At 45.7% G+C, this 20816-nt stretch overlaps 3 protein-coding genes across 4 annotated transcripts; all 3 read left to right on the forward strand.

Moving 5' to 3' along the window:
• The first annotated feature begins 1210 nt into the window (after window positions 1–1210).
• LOC117840755 (protein HUA2-LIKE 3) lies at window positions 1211–13818 on the forward strand. Of its 2 annotated transcripts, XM_034721276.2 has the most exons (12): window positions 1212–1744; window positions 4181–4257; window positions 5648–7702; window positions 8920–9364; window positions 9818–9926; window positions 10003–10115; window positions 10206–10387; window positions 11151–11625; window positions 11708–12320; window positions 12729–12899; window positions 13359–13404; window positions 13481–13818. In XM_034721276.2, the coding sequence occupies exons 1-11, from the start codon at window positions 1619–1621 to the stop codon at window positions 13382–13384; spliced, it is 4392 nt and encodes a 1463-aa protein (XP_034577167.1). In that variant the 5' UTR covers window positions 1212–1618; the 3' UTR covers window positions 13385–13404; window positions 13481–13818. The 2 variants fall into 2 exon arrangements, with proteins under 2 accessions (XP_034577168.1, XP_034577167.1); XM_034721277.2 differs by lacking the exons at window positions 13359–13404; window positions 13481–13818 and having other exon boundaries at window positions 1211–1744; window positions 12719–12839.
• Window positions 13819–13967: 149 nt separating this feature from the next.
• LOC117840756 (uncharacterized) lies at window positions 13968–15739 on the forward strand. Its single transcript, XM_034721278.2, has one exon. The coding sequence runs from the start codon at window positions 14546–14548 to the stop codon at window positions 15356–15358; it is 813 nt and encodes a 270-aa protein (XP_034577169.1). The 5' UTR covers window positions 13968–14545; the 3' UTR covers window positions 15359–15739.
• A 560-nt stretch (window positions 15740–16299) lies between these two features.
• LOC117839848 (2-oxoglutarate-dependent dioxygenase 11) lies at window positions 16300–18193 on the forward strand. Its single transcript, XM_034720277.2, has 4 exons — window positions 16300–16928; window positions 17017–17264; window positions 17371–17701; window positions 17810–18193. Exons 1-4 carry the CDS (start codon window positions 16656–16658, stop codon window positions 18056–18058), a joined length of 1101 nt encoding a protein of 366 aa, XP_034576168.1. The 5' UTR covers window positions 16300–16655; the 3' UTR covers window positions 18059–18193.
• Window positions 18194–20816: the final 2623 nt, after the last annotated feature.

Genomic DNA, 20816 nt, shown 5'->3' on the forward strand with positions numbered 1-20816 from the left:
CGTCACAATGACCTCATTGTGTCTCATGATCAGACTCTTTTTGCAAATATCTACACCATATCTTAGGTCTTGAAACAATATTAATAAATAGGATAACATCATCCGGACATGCTTTAGACCATGTTTGGATCCCTGTAGATTGTGGAATCTAGATTCTAAAAGCTAGATTCAAAAATCAAGATTGTAGAAGTTTTGATGGATGGGGTGTTTGGATTCTATTTGCGATAGATGGTGATCAAAGAGCTTCTTCTTGCAGCGGGGCAGCTTGGATCAGGCTTTCGCCCATTGAAGACCTTGTCTTGTTGTGGAGCCCGGGATAGAGGAGTTTTCTCTCTTTCTTGGAGTCACCAAGAGTGTGGGGAGAGGTGGATCTTCAATCAAAGGTAGGAAGTTAGTCTTGCTTGCCATCGTGCCTCTTTTGAGGGTTAATGGATTATTGCTTTACACTAGGAAATGTCTACAATACCCTTGCTGATTGTGGGTAGGTCATCATGGGGATGTGAGAAACGTAAAGGCAATATCGCCAATTGTAACCTAGAATCAACAAGAAGCTAGGTTTGTTCAGTTTCTAGGATTCCAGAATCTATAGCACCTGGAGTGGAGTGTTTGGATCCCTAGATGAATTCTAGAAGCTGGAATCTATAGAATCCGTAGGGATCCAAACATAGCCTTAGTGTTATGATTTATTTGTTGTTGAGCGCAAGAACCATGTATTATCGCTTACACGATAGTATTTGGTTTGCGCTAAGGTAACGTAAACGCAAAGGGAATCAAATTACATTGTATTTGGCGGTGGAATGGGTGATCACACTCTTTATTTGGTTGCACTACGATAACGTAATCAGATTTCGGTATGGGCGTGTATCTGATTATGGTGGGGGAGGAGGAATAACAAGCTTGTATAGATATTATTTAGGTAAATGATTCGATTACAATATCAATTAATTACAAACTACCACAACCAAATATATATAATGGGATTCGTTACCTTTAGTAATCATATTACGTTAAACACCGTCACACCTGATGCCAAAAACACCCAAAACCAAAAGTGGGGTCCAACCCATAAGGCCTAGGGGCTAGAGCCCTAGCGAGGACCGAAGGTTGATTTGGGCATGCGGCGGCAAGCCAGTAGCCACTCCGTCCACATAACCGCGGCCGCGTTGCTGACGCGCACCGCCACCCCCACCACTTCGCCCCCGTCCCACTCCCACGCCCTCCTTCCTTCCCCACCGAACTACCAACCCTCCTCTCCTTCCTCGCACACAGACAGCACAGCGCGAGCACAAGCGCAGTCGCACGCTCGACGGCTGAGTAATAAACTAATAAAAACGCGCAGAAAATAATACCGAGAGGAAGAGAAAAAAAAAATCCCCAAAGCCACTTCTCCTCCTGCTCCCCCCACCTCCCATGCCTCCTCCCCTCGCCTCCGCCGCCGCCGCAGCCGTCGAGGGACGTAGGGCCACCGGCGGGTGGAGCCGTGGCTTCCTCCGTAGCCGCCGCAGCTCCAGGGGCGCAGGCGGTAGCCGTCGCGGAGGCGCCCTGTGAGCCCTGACCGGTGGCTGGCGGGGGTGGGGGGCGCCGGCGGGCTGGTTGACGGGTGGGGCGCGGGCGGGCGATGGCGCCGGCGAAGAGGAAGCGCGCGGCGGCTGCTGCCGCGGCCGCCGCGGCGGCCGCGGCCAGGTGGAAGGTGGGCGACCTCGTGCTCGCCAAGATGAAGGGCTTCCCGGCGTGGCCGGCCATGGTGAGTGCGTCCTGTACCTCCTCTTTCTGCTCTGCTCGCTGATCTGTGGCCTCCTGGTGGCCTGGGGTCCGGGGATTCTGGCCTTCCGGGCCATGGGCGGGGGGTTTCTCGCTTAGGGTTTCCAGGGGGGTTGGAGACCCTGGTCCCTGGACTTGGGGCTGTGCTTCGGCCGGTTCGGTTAAATCTTAGGTTTTCCCATGGTCTCCCTACCCCGATTTGGCCATTTTAGCTGCTAATCTCTGCTAATTTTGCCGTCCTGTTGCTGCATAGCACAGGGGCTTTCTGCAGCTAGGGTTTCGGTTACCACACGCTCAATATAGATAGGATCTTTGATAAAACAAGCCCCCTTTCCGTTACTTTCTGCTGAGCTTTAGGTAGTGTAGGTGCTGATTTCTACTGCAATTTTTGACCTAGCTTGGTTCAATTCTTGGTGATTTGTTTGTTGCCGGTTTCTTGCCGAGATTTGGTGTTGCTGGTGATTTATGGCAGGGGGATTGGGTGGGATTTGGATGATTAGGTGCAATCTTACCTGTGTTTGGATGTGCCAGTAAGATTTCAGCCCATTTTGATCTATGGATTTCATTATACAGATATGGATTTGTTCTTAGTGATCTGCTCTTAGTACTTGCCTGGTTACAAACTTACAAGTATAGAGGCGAGATGCTCTGTTATTTGTGACAGAGTTGACAGGTTTCCTTGGTAGCTTCTACATGTGAAATTACTGATTGCCTGTTGCCTGCAAGGGAAAGGATGGTTTTTAGGGTAGATGCGAGAACTTTGTCGTCTTGATTTTTTTCCACCTAAATTTGCATATGATAATTTGTTTTTTTCTATACTCCATATAGTAGATATCGGCATGTGGAATGTATTATATATATGCTTGCTTTTGTTGGTACTAAAGAGCGTTATGCAATTAAAATGAGTCTTAAGTCTTAAGTGTTCTCTCACGTTTTGTTTTAACTTTGGATCAAGGCAGGTTAATGAACTAATAAAAGGTGGCATCTTATGTTAGTAGGCACACAAGCAGTGTCATGTTCAGTAACTTGATTTGGGTCTTCAGAGTTTGTAGAGTTCTTCTGACTCCTCTACTGATAGGATGTCTCTGTCTATTTGCTGATATAAAATATCTAATTTAATTTGCTAGCACACTATTGAGTTTTTTCACCTTTTCTAGTTTTGCTGCCCCTTTCTGTATAATTTCTTCTTTCACTTCAAAACTCTTCTCATTCTCATCACATCGTTGAACCACTGCACATGTATTCTCAATCCTTGTAAGCACAGTGCCTTAATTGAACGTATAAAGCTGATTTTATTTCAGTAAATCTTCTGTTTGGTTCCTGTGATGGAATGTTTGGTAATGTGTCATTCCTGTATTCCGTTTCATTGCATGAAAAATAAGTATACAATTTTTTCCATCACACAGAATAATTTTTGAAGTTAATTTAAACAAAAAATCTGGCCAGCCATGTGTTTTATTTAAATTGGCTAGTGCTTGTTGCTCATGTCAAAATATTGCACATCCAGGATTTTTAAAGACTACAAAAGCTGGTCCTGCATGTAATATTCTTTACTACTTGCTTGACGAGTAGGAGAAAATGTAGGGCCCTTATTGCTGTTACTTGGATGTATGGGTTTGGTTAGAAATGTGTTCGCAGAGAGTGCGGAAGGCCAAAACTCGGGGCAACATTGGTAATTCTTAGGCTCCATGCGTGATGTTTTTGGGCCATTGCCAGCTTTGCATTGGTTGGTACATGAATGTTGGGATGCATTTAAGCTGGTGTTTGCTGAAATGGTTGGTATTTGGGGTGGAATGAAGTGCATTGACTTTGTTCTGTATTTTGTTGCAAACCACAGCCTCCCACAATTTCTTACCTGAACAAATAGAATGGATTGAGAGGTTTGGTTGAACATCTGTACTTGCAATATGTTGGCCATTCTTTTGATGCATAGTGTGCTAATGATGACTTTGGATAATAAAACACTTACAAATACAATATTCTTCATTGTTGAGGTGATGATAGTTAGTTATCTTTTGTTTGCATTCTGCCCCCTATTACCTAAAATGCTTAGGGTGACTAGGTGCATCCCGTCAGGACTCCTGTTACATCGATACCCCCCTCATCCTGTATTCATTGAGGCATTCTGTTTACTTTCTGTCTGCTCTTCGGCTGATGTGGACATTTACCCAAGATTGATTAGGGCTCCTAATAAATTCATTTCCCTTGGGGGTTTTATTTTTAACTTTAGCTGGTATAGCAGACTTATTCTTTCTATTTTCCCATACTTTAGGTCTGGCCACTCTAGTAAGGGGCAGGTGCTCATGTCAGCATGAGATAGTTGCTTGTATGAAATTTGATTTAACATGTTTGTAAGTTACCTTTTCTTGAGGAAATATGGAGAAGTCTTTACATTTTGTGAATTTTCATACTGTTGCAGATAAGTGAACCAGAGCAGTGGGGCCAGTCTTCTGCTAAAAAGAAGCCGCTGGTCTATTTCTACGGTACTAAACAGATGTAAGTGCTATGTTGCTGAACCATTCTCATTTTTATTTGAATTTGTGAGTTACTTTTGTATCTTCTTAACATCATGCTTTAGAAACACGCAAGTGTCATTAGCTTATATTCATAGGTTTTTTTTATAGTTCTTAAATATTGATAATCAAGTGTTTTTTTGTGTGAATGGATCAAACATAATGTATTTATTTGTAATTGCTTTCTTGGGAGATTATGTAGTGATAACATTTTACTTGCATATACCGATATACTTCTTTCTTGAAATAAACTAAGTTGTTCATGAAGCTACAATTCACAGTTCAGACAGTATTTGGGATAGTTAGTGTGGATATTGAGGTTTCCAAATTTCATTCCCTTCCTGTGATTTGCATGTAAGCTGTGTATGGTTCTTGCTCCATGCCTCATCTGCATTTTCCTCTCTTTTTTTGTGTGTTCGGTGGGGGGTCGGGTTGCTGTCTTCCTAGCTAGGCGGCTAGGGGCCAATGCGGTTTGCTGCACAATTTATGTTGGGTACCTGCATTCCAAACAGGCCTTATAATTACCTCCCTCTAAATGAACACGCTGGATTTGTGTACTGTTATTCATTTAAATTACGAAAGTGCCCTAGTATCCGATGAAGTCCATGATCCTAAGGTGAAAAGTTCCTTGAGAGAGTTGACTTGGGCTATTTGGAAAATGCTGATCAAATGAAGCATCCAAGCTAATTGAGCTCACCTACTTTTGGCCTTGGAGATTCCATTTACAATAAGTAGAGGAAACAAACTGCCTAAAAGTCCACCCTCTTGTGTTGGTTCATTAATACGTTAAAAGTATCGAGGGAACCTGGTAAAGTAATTGGTTGCCTGTATATGGTCCTTGCTGTCTGCCAAGTGCTGAGAACCAATGTAGGAAATCTAAAAACTGTTTGTTGTCAAGATATTGCCTGGAATGACCTCATTACTACAATACCATTATAGTGCTTCAGAGGTGGTACTGCTTGGGGCTAGGAATTGAATACATACTAACATGGCTATATGAAACTGCAATTGTGTGGATATTGCTTTAGGAAACTCCCAAAGACCCTATATCATTATGGTTTTGTACTTTTAGTCAGCAATATCTGTTTTATTATTTTTTTCTCGAACGCGCATGAGAGCTGCATGTCATTTCATTAAAGAAGGAAGTACGCTGTACAACACCAAACACACACCCACATAGTTATATTTTTCTTATAGGATAGACAAGTATGCAGTGTGACAATATTACTAAAACAATCATTGGTCTCTCCCTCCATCACTTCTCTCTGTTGTTTGCGCTCTTCATGCTGCTGTGCGCAAAATTTGTAGTACGGAACTAGATTACCTTTATGAAGAAATCTGCAATTATGTATGACTCAGTACTTCTGTTGCAGTGCTTTCTGCAATTATGCTGATCTAGAGGCATTCACTGAAGAGAAAAAAAGGTCTCTACTTGCTAAGCGACATGGTAAAGGGGCTGACTTTCTGAGAGCAGTTGATGAAATAATTGAAGTTTATGATTCTTTGAAGGACAAAGATAATAATAAGCTTGACTTGGCTGCTGATGAAGTGAAGCCAGGTGTAGAAAAGCTCGCTGAAAATAATAGCTGCATGGATACTGAAAATCTGGTCAATAGCTCAAATGTGCATAGTGATAAAAAGATAGAAGATTATTCTATCACTACCAGGAGTGATGATATGGTCAGTTCTGATGGACCTTCTGTCACTGTGAAGGGTGACGAACCTTGTGTTGTAAATTCTGCTCCTGATGAGCCTACTGAAAATGTATCCATCCTTGATGAAATGAGGGATATTCCTCTGTGTACTAATTCATTTTCAAATAAGCCAAGGGATGCACAACCGAAAAATTGTTATACACGTAGTAGGGTTCCATCGCTGCGGAAGTCAAGAAGTTCAGTAAGTGTTGAATCAAGAAAGGCTCAAGGTTCTGGCAATCTTTCGGATCGTCATAAGCATCCAGAGGATGACAAAGCTAACTCAGGTTCTGTTTCTACATCAGATAATGTTTGGTTGCATTCTAGTGCAGGCACCTTCAACCAATCTGTAGCTTTGGGGACTATTAGCAGCAATGGAAAGTTGAATCCTCCTGCTAAGGCGGATAGTACCTGTAATAGTGAAGCATCTGAAAATGGAGCTTCAGAGACAGAATTGAAATCAAATGGTACATCAATTCTTCCAATAGACCCTGCAATAATTTTCAAGAGAAAAAGAAAAGCAGATAGAAAGCCACCTCATTATAAAGATTGTACAGCATCAAACAAAGATGAAGAATTGCAGGCTGAGTACAGTGAAATCCTTCCAGATTCTCCAAATTCGAAGAATGACGTGAATAAGTCAGATGGAGATGAGCACTTGCCACTGGTCAAAAGGGCAAGGGTCCGAATGGGAAGGTCTCAGTTGGAGGATTCACCAGTTGATGAGATTGATGTTTCTAAGAAGCCAGAGTTTGCTATAACTGCAAACCAATGTGATATGCATGGTACCCCTGCAATACCTGTCAATGATTACCCAGCTGATCAGGTGTCGGCAGTGGTAAATACTGTTTCTAATCCATCATCCAAATTTGATATGCCTATCCTGTCAGGGGACGGTCATCCTTCATGGAAGAATAAAGAATACCATCCAAAGATTTTGGCATTGGATGTGGAAGCTGCTTTGCCTCCATCAAAACGCCTTCATCGTGCCTTAGAAGCAATGTCTGCTAATGTTGCTGAAACTAACAATAGTATACCTGAAGTGACAGGACAGAATGGTATGCTTCTAAATGGTTCTTTGTCGAGAGGAAACAACCATTCTAATATATCCGCAGATGCAGAAGTCACAGTATCTAATAAATCTGGAATAGTTCAAAGCCCTGGACCTTCATTGGACACACAGTCTGTGCATAGTCCATCTGGCAAATATACCTCTGGATCAATTTTACAAAATAACGCTGATTCTGATTCTGCTTCAGTTCCTTCAAAAGCAAATGATCATGACAATCATATCATGACAAAAGGCGATATTTGTGAAGAAACCCACATGGATAGCAAAGCAGCCAATTGTTCCTTGGTTTGTAATGAACTAGATAATGATGTCCGTGTGAAAACTTCAGCTCTTTGTATGGAATTGAATGAGCATGCTCTTGATGTTACACAAACCACTTCTGTACCTGACCGGTTATCTTCGTCTTTGGAGAAAGCTAGTGAAAATGTGGTGACAATTGATGTGAAAGAGACAAGACCTTCTGGCTCAGCTGCCTGTAATGTTGACAGAACTGATGAGCCAGTTGACCATGCAAACAACAGTGTGATCACCAAAGCTATATGCCATGGTGAGATGGTTGTAGCTGAATCCATGAACAATGTGGGGGATACGGCAAGCAATTCTTCATTGGCTACTAAATCATCCAGTATACAATCCGATGCAGATACCCGGACATCTGAAGTGTAAGATCTTGATTTTTATGCTAATGTTACCATTTATCTGTTTGTTTACCGTCATGTATTTTCTATCTACATGTCTATCTTTTGCTCTTCTATACAATTTTAGTACTCACGACATTTCTATTTTCAACGTGCTTCTCTTTCAAAATTGTGTTACAATGAGCCTTTTTTTTTTGGATAATATTAAAGTTGATTATTTCGCTGTAGATGTCTACTTTTGAAATCGCATATGCAAAAATAGGTCTATGTGATGGGTAACCTAGGAGAGTACCATATATTCTTCATCGTTCTGCTGGCATGTAGGTAGGGTATTGATTGTAAAAACTAGGACATGGTGGGGGCAGCCAAACTCTCTTCATTTTCTATAGATTAATTATGGGGATGCGATATATCATTGTAGACTATTTCATTTATGCTGCACAATGCACAGTTCTTTCTTAAACATGTGACATACTCCCTCCATCGCAAAAATATAAGCATCTATGTGTTTGTCCTAAGTCAAACTATTCTAAGCCTGGCTGAGTTTATAGAGAAGAACAAATAATACTTACAATATCAAATGATCACTATTAGATTAGATCCATTATAAAGTATATTTTCATAATTTAGTTCTTTGATCTGCTATACGTTAATATTCTTCCCTATAAACCTGGTGAAACCAATGATAGTTTGACTTAGGACAACAGCAGAAATGCTTATATCTTGGAATGGAGGGAGTAGTTGGGGACTGTTTTTTTACCTCTTCGTGGACCTGATGGTCTAAATATAGGAAAAAATAATTGAAAGATGACCACAAATTTCCCTTTTAGATGATCGGTGCTATCAACCTACATGCTTTTGTCACAACATTAAAGCAGGGTCGGGGAGTGGAAATATTGTAATTATTGTACCTGTTTTAAAAACTACACCATCATTTTCATTGATGGACAGACATTTTGAAATGTTGCTTCCCAAGAAGTTGGACAAATATTGTGAAATATAATATGGAGGTTTTTTTTTTCTTCAGTCAAGTTGTGAAGCAGAAGTAAGAATGATGTTCTCCTATGTGAATTTGGATGCAAGATCTACAGTTTTTATGGAGTATTTATTAATATTGTAGATTAGCTTCCTGAACACATTGTTGCCTTGCTGTTCTGATCTTCTGTTATACCTTCCACCTTGATGTAAATTTACAAGGCAGCCTTCTGAGACGGTATGACTGTCCTTATTTTGTCTTGCAGGCATACGTTCTCGTCTTTGGCATTGAAAGAACTGAACCACACAAATCTAAAGGACAAGAACACTTCCCCAGATTCAATGCCAATGAAAGAACTTATAGCTGTTGCACAAGCTAGAAGGTTCTCTCGATCAACTTCCTTTCCAGATAACTTCCTAAATGCCAAGTATATTCCTGAAACATCAGTAAATACACCCCCCAAGGAAGGATCACAGGGGCAGTTGTCACCTTCAAATTGGATAATCAGGTCCACCTCTGCAAACGATAATGTTCATTCCAGGAGTCCTTTTGATTGTATTCAGCAGAAGAAATTAGCAGGGCATGATGAAGCCAATGCAGCACGAAGGTCTTTCAAAGATTTTCTCGGTACAATGACAAGAACAAAAGAAAGTATAGCACGTGCAACACGTCTTGCTATTGAGTGTGCTAAATTTGGCATTGCTGGTGAGGTTAGACCATGCACGTCCTCCTCATTTGTTTATATTGTTCTCAGAGAAACACTGTTTTTATTGTGACTCCTAGTTCTTCGTCCATGTTCTGAAACTTATTTTTTCTACGAATTATCTTTATTTGTTTGCTTCTGGATGAAATGTAGTTGCTGTCATTGATGTACTGGATTTTTGGTGGATTGATAAGCAAAGATTTGTTTTGTTATTCTTTTGGTGATTTGATGTTCTGTATGCCCACTGCTAGTTTGAGGAGCAAGCGTTTCATTTTGATGTATGTAGCTAATTACCAAAGAGAGGCATCTATTATAGTTCTCACTTTCTTGCATGGTATGAGAAGCCATATCATAAACTTGACGATTTGGAAATAACAAGTGATAATCCTTTCAGACATACTTCTGAATTCTAGTGCCACCTATCAACATTTTCTGATACCTTTTTTGTTTCATTGTCTAGGCAATTGATATTATTGTTGAACACCTGGAAAAGGAATCTAATTTATATAAGAGGGTGGACCTCTTCTTCCTTGTAGATTCAATAACACAGTGCTCTCGCAATCAGAAAGGTAAGCGTATAGTTTTCCTAAATTTGTCTCATTATTTTGTATGATGGTATTTATCCTACCATTACAAATCATGCAGGTGGAGCTGGAGATGTATATCCCTCTCTTATTCAGGCAGTTCTACCTCGAATACTCTATGCTGCTGCGCCTCCTGGAAACTCAGCATGGGAGAATCGAAAGCAATGCCTCAAGGTAAGTGCCTTTGATGGTCTGATAGAACAGATATCATGTGCAGCATTGCCTTTTCTTTTGCCTCTTACAAGTTTGCCATTTGATTATTAGGTTTTGAAACTTTGGCTTGAAAGAAAAACACTTTCAGAATATATCATCCGTCACCATATTAGGGAAATTGAGACTATCAATGAGGCGTCATTTGGAAGTTCTCGCCGTCCTTCAAGAACAGAGAGAGCTCTAAATGACCCTTTGCGTGACAATGAAGGAATGCTTGTTGATGAGTATGGGAGGTGCGGTGCTATTCCTTTTTTGTGTTCCTGAAATGTAGAATGGTTTGATCTATATGGAACAGTGTGATAGTGTTACATGTTTGTGTCGTTCGTATGTTACTGGGCTATAAACACTAGTGTTTTATTTTTTGTTTACCCAATACATAAGAGAATTGGAGGTATGGGGGTGTACCTCTTTCATGTATTGTAATTGGAGAATAGTTTTAAGTTATATGCTATAGTGTCATATGTTTCCATTTTTTTCTATTGTTTCTTGCTCTATGTGTGCCAATGCACAGTTAGCATGAGGACCATATGAACTGACTGGCCATAGCTCTTGGTACGCCTGATTAGGGTATCCCTATACCCCTCCCGCTCTCTCCCTCGCCCCCTCCCTCGCTCTCTCTCAAAAAAAAAAATTCCACCAGTGTTAAATTGATTTGCTGCCCCTTTTTTATTTGCCTATTGGATTCTACATCAGCTAAAAGATGTAACAGAACTATCAGTGGAATTTAGGGAAGGACTTAGAAAGTTGATTGATTAAAGAATCACCAGCGAACACCTTTTTATTATAGATATGGGACACATATGGTAGTAAAATATGTGATGATGTGTTCAGGTCCATGCATCTGTTACATCATTGTGTCAAGGACCTTTGCATTTTACCTTATTAGTTTGCAAATAAGTTATGCACATAGAACATGCAACACTATCTATCGTTTGGAGAGTTTTTCTTAATTTCTTCTATTTTCCTCATGGTTATGCGTTTTATTATTTTCAACAGCAATGCTGGTTTTCAGCTACCAAACTTAATTTGCACAAAGGTACTTGAAGAAGAAGAAGATGGAAACTCCTCTGAAGATAGGAGCTTTGAAGCTGTTACACCTGAACAGGATGCCCCAGATAATGATAACAATGAAGAACCTCAAATGCATTTGGAGAAGCATCGCCGCGTTCTTGAAGAAGTTGATGGTGAACTTGAGATGGAGGATGTATCTCCACCATCTGACATTGAAGTTACCACCAAATGCCGACCAGAGCAAAGTGGTACCAATTGTACGGCATCTGATCAGCGCCCTTCAGATGTTGGTCCTCCCCTTCCTGTGGATAGGCCTCCATCACCTCCACCTTTGCCATCATCTCCTCCACCCGTGCCACCTCCACCACCTGCCCCGCCTCAGAGTGCGCAAGCGCAAATGCAGTCAAAATTACAAATGACATCTGATCCCAATGGGGCGCATCCTCCAAGAGCTACATATGTATGTATATTTTGTTCCTGTGCAAGAGATTATGCAATCATAATATCATGTACTTAACAGGTGCTTCTTCCTTTTTTTTCAGAATGTTCAAAGTCAACAACCACATTCTATTTCAGAGCACCCAGGTAACATGAATCCTTCTGTTGCACCATTGCCGCCTCCACCATTTAATAATTCAGGATATGGAGGTCAATCAAATCAGATTCCACCTCCCCCACCGATGGCACCACATCCTCCTGGTCCCCACAGTAATTTCCCTGCACCCCCAGCACCTTACCATGGAAATAACTATCACCGGCCTCCAACTACTTCAATTCCTAATGAGGGATATCATCTGCAACCACCACCCCCTCCACCACCTCCAAATCAATTCCCTCCTGTGCCACCAGAACACCAACAAAGGCCACATCACTGGGGTCATAACTGTCCTCCGTATCCTGAGAGATATCGGTACAATGGACATGATCGAGGTCATCACAGACATGATAGAAGGCATCATGGGCATGACAGACACCATTTTGATGATAGAGGATACCACTACGATGATAGGGGATATCACTATGATGATAGAGGCCATTATTTTGATGATAGAAGACATCATTTAGACGATCGAGGACATCATTTTGATGAGAGAGCTATTAGGGGGCCAATGCACCATGAGGCTGCTGATAGGGGAAGATATCCTTTTCCACCAGGTACTCTTCTTGGCATGGTCATGAACCTTTCCTTCTTTATAATGTCTTTATGATGAAAGACAACCTAATAAAAATGTCCGTGCCACTGTCAATTACAATTTTGATATTTGCTATGCTTATGTAACATTTAGAATCTTGCCACCATTGCGTAAAACTTGTTCTGTTAATAATGCCACTGCCGTACCAATTCGAGTGGCATGAATCGAAAAAGTTTTGCCACATGAATACAGCAGTGGCACAATGGAACAAGGTTTTACACAGTGGCGACCTGATTCTAGTTTCTTGATATCACAAAAGCAATGGGATTTGCTAGTGCGTTTTGATGAATGAGCTGTTGTTTGTTGTATGATGTATGACCATCCACATCGAGCACTGAGATGATTTGGTTTGTTGTTGAGTCATATGCAGGACCTCCTCCGATTCCAGACCATTTTGAAGCTCCACCAGCCCCAATGCACTATGGGCGGCCATCAGATCCTCCGGCAGGCCCTTGTACGGGCTGGTCTAGGCCCCCTAGGATATCTAACTATTCTCCCTCCAGACATTCTATGGAGCCTCCAGTTTCACATGCAGCTGGAGGTATGTTACATGTTGCTTTGATATGTTTCCTGCTGCAAGTTGCATCCAATTTTATGAATTTTATTTCTGAGGAATCTGGTTTTCTTGTATGGAATTGCTATTATTTTGCTGCTCTGGTAGAAAACTTCAGGTTTAAATCACACGCTTCTGTTAAAAAAAAACAGATGGGGAACACATGAAAGAGTATCATAATTTTGTTGATTCATCTTGGCCTACATTACTTCGAAAGTAGCTTTTATCAGTAGTCCACTAATTCTTATTCCTGTTACTTAACAAAGATGCCTTCATACTATTCGAAAGTAGCTTCTGTCAGTACTCCACTAATTTTAATTCCTGTTACTTAACAAAGATGCATCTATATCATTTGTTTGGTGTGAGATGCTAATTCAAAAAAGGAAGTTTGTTTAAATTTTTTTGGCGTGTAAAAATTTTGGATGCTAAATGTATGTCATATTGCAGGACATGGTGGCTGGAGACCACGATAACTTTTTGCAAAATTGAAATGGTATGCTATTTCTTCCATCAGCATTGCCCGATTGACATAGCCTTCTCTGCTTCATCTGACCTCATGTTTCTTTCAGGTGCTGATGCTTTTTCTTAGTATATGGGCCTGGAAGACTGAGGTAACTCCACCTCAGGGTGGAGGCACCCGCCAGATTCTCCAGGAAGTCGGAGCTGATACCTGCTTCCTTGTACATATTGTATCCTATAGGGGTAGGATGTCCGACATCACGGAGGGCTGAATTGTAGGGATAGGGCGTCTTGTATCAAGCGATTGTAGCCTTAGATTGTATTTGTTAGTGCCGCGGTCTTCGATTTCTCTTTTGTCAGAAAGCAGCCAGCTACTCTGATGACTTACTGAAACTGTTTGATTACAGCGTACATAAGCCAAAGAGTGAATACAAATCATTTTGCCCTAGCCCTCGCACTTGCCGGAGACTCCTCCGTAGTCATTGCATCAGCTAAATACCGCATAAAACAGCTCCAGTTCTCTTTCGACATCACAATTTTCGTGTATAGCAACTATACCTAGGAACTAATGGCTTGCAATTGGTAGTTATTTCTTTGTTTTTTTAGAGTGGACTCTCGATCTTGTGTTACAGTCTTCCCTGTTATCACAAAATGCAATTCCATGTATCGATTGAGGTCAAGTGCACTGTTTTAAATGCAATGTCTAAAGTAGACTCATGAGCAACCAAGAGATTCCTAAGCTGACATGCGATACCAACTTTGACTTCAGTAGGTTGTCTGAGCAGACTAGCAAATCTGTTATTATAGAAGCCCTAGAATTCAAGCATCTACACAATACCAAACCCTTACATGCGTGACCAGAGAGCCACTAAACTCTCACCAGCCACCATTGCTGCATCCATGCATGTAAACAAGGTGGCCATGGCTGCTGAACAAGTTGGCCTGGCTTGATGCATGCCACCGGCATGGAGCACCTAATCCAGACCATGCACCGATGACCCCGGTCACTCCTACCCGTCTAGCAGCTATGCACGAAGCACCTAATCCAGACCGTGCAGGAGCTGACCCAACTACTACTCGAAATATTATATATATAAACATGTCGCACGCCGCCAGCGAGCTAGAGACGCCAGGCCACAACGACGGCTGAGTAGCAGCAGCTAACTAGGCCAGAGATGGCGGCCTCCGCCTCGGCGACTCACGCCGCGGTGCTCGCCGCCGTCGTCCTCCTCCTCCCGTCCCTCCTCGCGCCCGTCGCCGTCGCGCAGCCGCCCAAGGGCGCCAAGGCGTTCTGCATCAGCCAGTTCGCCATCGCCAGCCAGGCGTGCTCCATCCTGCCGCCGAGCCCTCCCGACGAGCACCACCACCACGATGACGATGACGAAGACGACGACGAGCATGAAGACGACGACGAGCACGAAGATGACCACCACGACGACGAGCATCATGACCGTGTCCGCGTCCGCGACCGCCATCATCACGGCCACCGCCGCGCGGCGGCGGTCAGCATCTCGGCCCTGATCGCGAGCAGCAACGGCACCCGCGGCGATGTCGTCGCCGGGAACCGCACCGGCGGCCACCACCACGGCAACCGCACCCGCGGCGGGCACGGGCGCGGTCGCCGCGGCCGCCTGCGGGACGGCGAGGACGACGACCACCACGACGCCGACGACCCGGATCACGACGACGACCATCACGAGGACGACGACGACCATCATGAGGACGACGACGACCACCACCACGACGCCGATGACCCTGACCACGACGACGACCACGATGACGACGACGACGACGACGATGACGACGACCACCACGACGAGGAGCTCCGGGCGTACCGCGACTGCTGCCGGTGGCTCAAGGAGGTGCAGAAGGACTGCGTCTGCGAGGCGCTGCTGCGGCTGCCGCCGTTCCTCGTGAAGCCGCAGCACACGTACGTGGTCAGGGTCGGCAGGACGTGCCAGATCACCTACCGCTGCGGCGGCGTCTAGCTAGCTCCATGTCGCCGGCCGGCCAGCCGCCGTTCACGCAGCTGCCGCGCTTGTGGCCGGAGTTTGATTAACTGGGCGGCGCGGCGCGGCGGCGTCGTCCGTGTTTGCTTTACGATTACATGTTTGGTCATTTTGTTCACTTAGGTGATATATTAGGTACAGTAGTGCTTATGGGGTATGTCGATCTATATACCTATGGTTGAAATGTTGGCTGTCCAGTAGTTTTGAAGGATAATGTAGTCCCTGGAAATTTTTCTACTACATGTCACCGGGCGTCTGCTAGTGCTAGACACTACTGATTATCTACCATCTATAACATGTGTTGATGCATTTAAATGGAAATGATATTAGCAAAGTGAGCGAAACTCATTTGTGGTGGAACCTGCCCATCCGGATTCTAGCCCTCGGCCTATCTCAAGTGCTCGTATTTTCCTATATATTGAAGGAATTGACAATATAATGTTGCATGTGGCCGTCAACATCAAAATGTTTGTGGTAGGTTCGTCAATATCAAATCCTGTCAGTTCAGGATCCCAGTAGGTGCCGACATGCATTTCAAATACAAATTTAAATAAAAATGTTCTTCTCAACTAGAAGAAATCCTCGCGGATGTCCTTTTTAATTCAAAAAAAGGTCCCCCGAAAATGTTCCGTCTCGGCCCGGGTGCAACTCCTCACGGCCCATCATCATCCTCATTATTTTGTGCTGGTCAGGAACAGGCCCACTAAAGTCGGCCCGCACGTCGGACAACGCGCAGCCTGATTCGGGCCCGCTGAATGGACACGAAATGCACAGCGCGACGCCCCCGCCGTCGAAATTTCTTCCCGCCGGTTGTGTGGTCCAGTGGAAACCACAAAAACGGGCACAAGGACAAAACCCCCACACATCTACCAGGAACCGGTGGCCTACGTCTACCTACCCCCATTGGGATGGAAAGGCGCCGAACCTGTAGCTGCGTGATAGGATCGAGCACTGTTCGTTAGATGTGCGCGTGTGTGGTCATGCATGCCTTTACTCGTCGTGTGTGTGTATGTTTTCGCTGCTTCACCTCACCTGTCGATCTCGATCTCGAGACAATTCAAATGCACGCAGCAGTAGACACCGAGACGTAACGCACGCAGCTTCACACGTATAATCTACAAATATTCATGTGCCAAAAAGCAACACCGTCGTCGTCACGGCATGTACTCCGTATACAAGAGAATAGGACGAGACCCCCTCTGGCAGATCAGCGCTACAAAAACGAAGGAAGGCGCAGCGGCAAAAGCTCGTCAGGTGAACGGAATTATTGCTAGCAATGGCGGAAGCAAGAACCACCGGGTCTCTCCCCGTGGCCAACGTGCAGGAGCTCGCAGCGGCCTTCAATGACGGCGGCGTCGAGCGCCAGGTGCCCGAGAGGTACCTCAGCAAGGACCCTAGCGCCGAGGAGGTCGTCGTCGCCGGCGGTGGCGGCGACGACAGCGCTTGCGCGATTCCGGTGATCGACCTCCGAAGGTTGATCGACCCGCGGTCGGAGGAGGAGGAGTGCGCCAAGCTGGCATCCGCGTGCCACCACTGGGGCTTCTTCCAGGTACATGTAAACCGGCCACCTTGTTAATAATTTGCTTATGGATTGTGTATATTGTCAGTAAATGTGAACCCTATGAGGTGAAGCGCAGCTCATCAACCATGGAGTTCCAGATGAGGTGATCGGGAACCTGATGAGCGACGTGGCCGGGTTCTTCAAGCAGCCGCTCGAGGCCAAGAAGGAATGCTCACAGAAAGCTGACAGCCTTGAGGGCTACGGCCAGGCCTTCGTCGTGTCTGACGATCAGAAGCTGGACTGGGCTGACATGCTCTACCTCCAGGTCCAGCCCACCGAGTCCAGGGACATGCGGTTCTGGCCTACACGCCCTGCATCCTTCCGGTGACTGACTATGAGGCTATATCATCCATGATTCAAACTTGAATTATCCCATAAACGACTTCATAGCCTAATGCTCCTGTAATTTATTTTTTTAATCTGAACACAGGCAGTCCGTAGACGCATACTCCTCGGAAGCAGCAAAGCTAGCGTACCGGTTGCTGGAGTTCATGGCCAAGGGCGTGGGCGCCGAGCCGGCGTCGCTGCGCGGCGTGTTCGAGGGGCAGGCCCAGGGCATGAGGGTGAACTACTACCCGCCGTGCCGGCAGGCGGCGGACCGGGTGCTGGGCCTGACGGCGCACACCGACCCCAACGGCCTGACGCTGCTGCTGCAGATGAACGACGACGTGCAGGGACTTCAGGTCAAGAAGGACGGCAAGTGGTTCGCCGTGCAGGCCCTCGCCGGCGCCTTCATCGTCAACGTCGGCGACGCGCTCGAGGTACTTGCATTGATCCCGTCATCGCCGGAGATGCCTCGGCCGATATCTTATGGTGAATCCAATTCCACTGACGAAGAATTGATGATGTTGTCCTTGGTTAATTTGCAGATCATGAGCAACGGAGTGTTCAGAAGCGTTGAGCACAGGGCCGTGATACACCCGACCAAGGAGCGGATTTCGGTGGCGCTGTTCCACTACCCGTACCAGGATCGGATGCTTGGTCCTCTGCCGGAGTTGGTGAAGAAAGGCGACAGGTTGCAGTACGGACCAACGGATTACCAGGACTTGTTGAAGCGATACTTCACGGCGAAGCTTGATGGGAGGAAGCACCTGGAGAGATTTATGTTAGAGCAGTAGTAGCTACGGCTCTGCAAACCGAAATAATTACCTCGAAACAATTCCACCATGAACTACGTACACTACATGAGGATATTGTTGTTTCCCTTCACAATTTTCTAAAATGATTAAGAGCTTTGTACTCAAATTTAGACATTTCCAAAGTCACGTGTACCCATGGAGGCTGTTGGGGTCGGGACTTATCTGGGTGGCCGGAGGTAGGAGATGACGGGTATAGTTGTCCATTTGGCCCGCGGCACGGTATTTTGGCCTGGTCCAGGCATGGCCCAGCCCGGCGGCCTTGCAGGCCGGGCCAGCCCAGCCTACACCATGGGCTGGGTCTGGGCTGCTGCCTCAGCCCGTGGGCTGGCCCAGCACGACCTGGTCCATTTGGCCCGTGGGCCAGCACGGCCTGTTTAGGCCTAATAGGCCTATTTTGGTCTGGCTAAGAGGCTGGCCCATATGAACTCTCTGGCCCAAACGGCTTGTTCCTGCGGCGTGCTCCTCTTCTACCAGGTTCCAGTCGCCTCCTCCCGAGTCCCAACCCTCCGCCTCCTCCCGACCCTTCGCCTTCGTCTCCCCCGCCTCCTCCTGACCCTCCGCTTTCTCCCAGCTCCCGCACGGCCGCGCCCCTTCGCCGTCGCCTCCTGGCCCTCCCGACTCCCGCCGCTCCCGCCGCCTCCTGGGCCTCTCGGCTGGCCGGCTCCCGTCGCGTCTCGGCCCTCCCCCGCACAGCCGCGCCCTCCGCGGCTCCGCCGCTTCCCCCGCCAAGCCGCACGCAATTCGGCTGGCACCAATGCCACCAGGACCAGTGACCAGCGCGGTGAGGAGGAGCTTCAGGGTGGAGGCGTCGATGGGCGGGAGGCGAGGCCGAGGGAGAGCGTGTAGACGGCAACCGGCGACAGGGGGTATTGTACGGCGCACGGAGCGGTAATGCGGGCCAGCATGAGCACGGCCAGCCTACTAAGGCCCGCTGGCCTAGCGGGCTAGCACGGCCTGCCTAAGAAGGCAGTAGGCTGGGCCTGGGCCGCTCCTTCGGCACGTGGGCTGGCCCGGCCTGGCACGGTTACTGTGCGGGCCTAAACAGGCCGGGCCTATTCGTGCCCGTGCCAGGCCGGGCCGGGCCGCTCGTTTGACCATCTATAATGATGGGTGGATCTGAGGTAGGAGATGACAGGTGGGTCCTACCGCCAGAGAGACAGTGAGAGGGGGAGAGAAGGGAAACTAGCTCTGTACAGATACGAGCAGGGTCATCACGGTCATTTTGCGTGGATAATCCAAGCTGGCATGATGACTTGGCTTGCCATGTCAGCAAAAATGGCAATTTTGTTGTCTATTTCGTTCAACGATGACAAATATGTAGGAGCCAGGATGGTTTCTCAAGGAGCACCATCCAAAAGGATAGCAAATAGTTAAATATCCCTACTAATTTTATTTCTAATAGGGATACTAGGAGGTGTGTTGATTGGCACATGCTGTATGTCTCGACGTCTCCTGCACTTCTTCCTCCCTTGTTATTAAGAGGAGCGCAGCTTTAGCTGATTCTGGCAGCTTCTCAGTGTGAAAAGTCAGAAGCTCAAATAAACAACGAACTTCTCGTGCAGCTTCCGGAAAGCTAGAAGCTCATAAAAGCTGAGTTTATATGGAAAGCTGAAAAGCTTATTTTTCTAAGCGTTTTGTAGCCTTTTAAATTCAGGAAGCTAAACACATCTTTTAAAAGTTAACATTAGTTTTTTAGAACAAAAGCCAATAGCAGCTTTTAGAAAAGCTCAAAAGCTACCCCTCAAACAAACGGAGTGTTAATTAACACGGTAGTGCAGCTCGAGATGCAACAGAGGTTCTCACTTCTCAAGCTGCTTGGTAGACAGTACACAGCAGGACGGCAAGAGATATAAGATCTGATCAGACGACGGGAAGGTAGGAGGAAGGTTAATTAGACAATGACAAGTGGGTCCCATTATATATGTAATTGTATTTTTTCTGACTGGACTGCCACTTGGGAGCAGAATCCATGACCTGGACACACTTACATGTCAAAACCAGTTTGAGGTCAATGCCATGTAGGAGAGGAAAGGAAACCAATGTAAGTGAGCCGACACAAAATCTTCCACCCGGCTGCTCAACCGCAACAAGTAACGTGGTCGATCGCAAGACATGATCCGAAAAACATGGGAAACTGCGTTGACTTCCCCTGGAGAATAACAGATCTCTTTCCCTGTGCTAAGGATCTCTCCAGATAATGCATTGATCTCCCTACTTGTCCACGCTTCATCTTTCTATCAGACAATCACTTTATTTTGCAGGGAAAGAGAAAGCTTCATGCATCTAGTTACCACCAGAGTTGTTTGGCAGTTTGAGCAATAGCTCAGGAACACACAAGAAGGCGTTTCATCGTTTGTGCGCGCTAAACAGCACATTGATGAGCGAGTTACCTATTGCTTTCAGTCTCTGTTAGCTAACTGAAGATCTTGAGGCCAACCTTTACTAGTAATATGGTTGGCATAGGAAAAACAACAGTAAAGCTAGCGCACATTCTCTGGAACTCGGCCAGTAGAGGTCACATCAGGCAGTTCCCGGAGCTGGTGTGGCGCGGGAGGTTGAGTGCAAGTGTCAGGCCCTCATTTCTGATTAGTGATCGAAGCCATCATCTGATAGCTCGCGGTGTAGATGTATCCAACGCGCCGCTTAATGAGAACTTGAGAAGGATGCATCTGAACCTAGCTTTGTGCCTCATGAAAGCACGCCCCATGCCGCGTGATATGGAGCACGTGTTGTGGGA

This window comes from Setaria viridis, chromosome 9 (assembly GCF_005286985.2).
Source record: "Setaria viridis chromosome 9, Setaria_viridis_v4.0, whole genome shotgun sequence".
Lineage (NCBI taxonomy): Eukaryota > Viridiplantae > Streptophyta > Magnoliopsida > Poales > Poaceae > Setaria > Setaria viridis.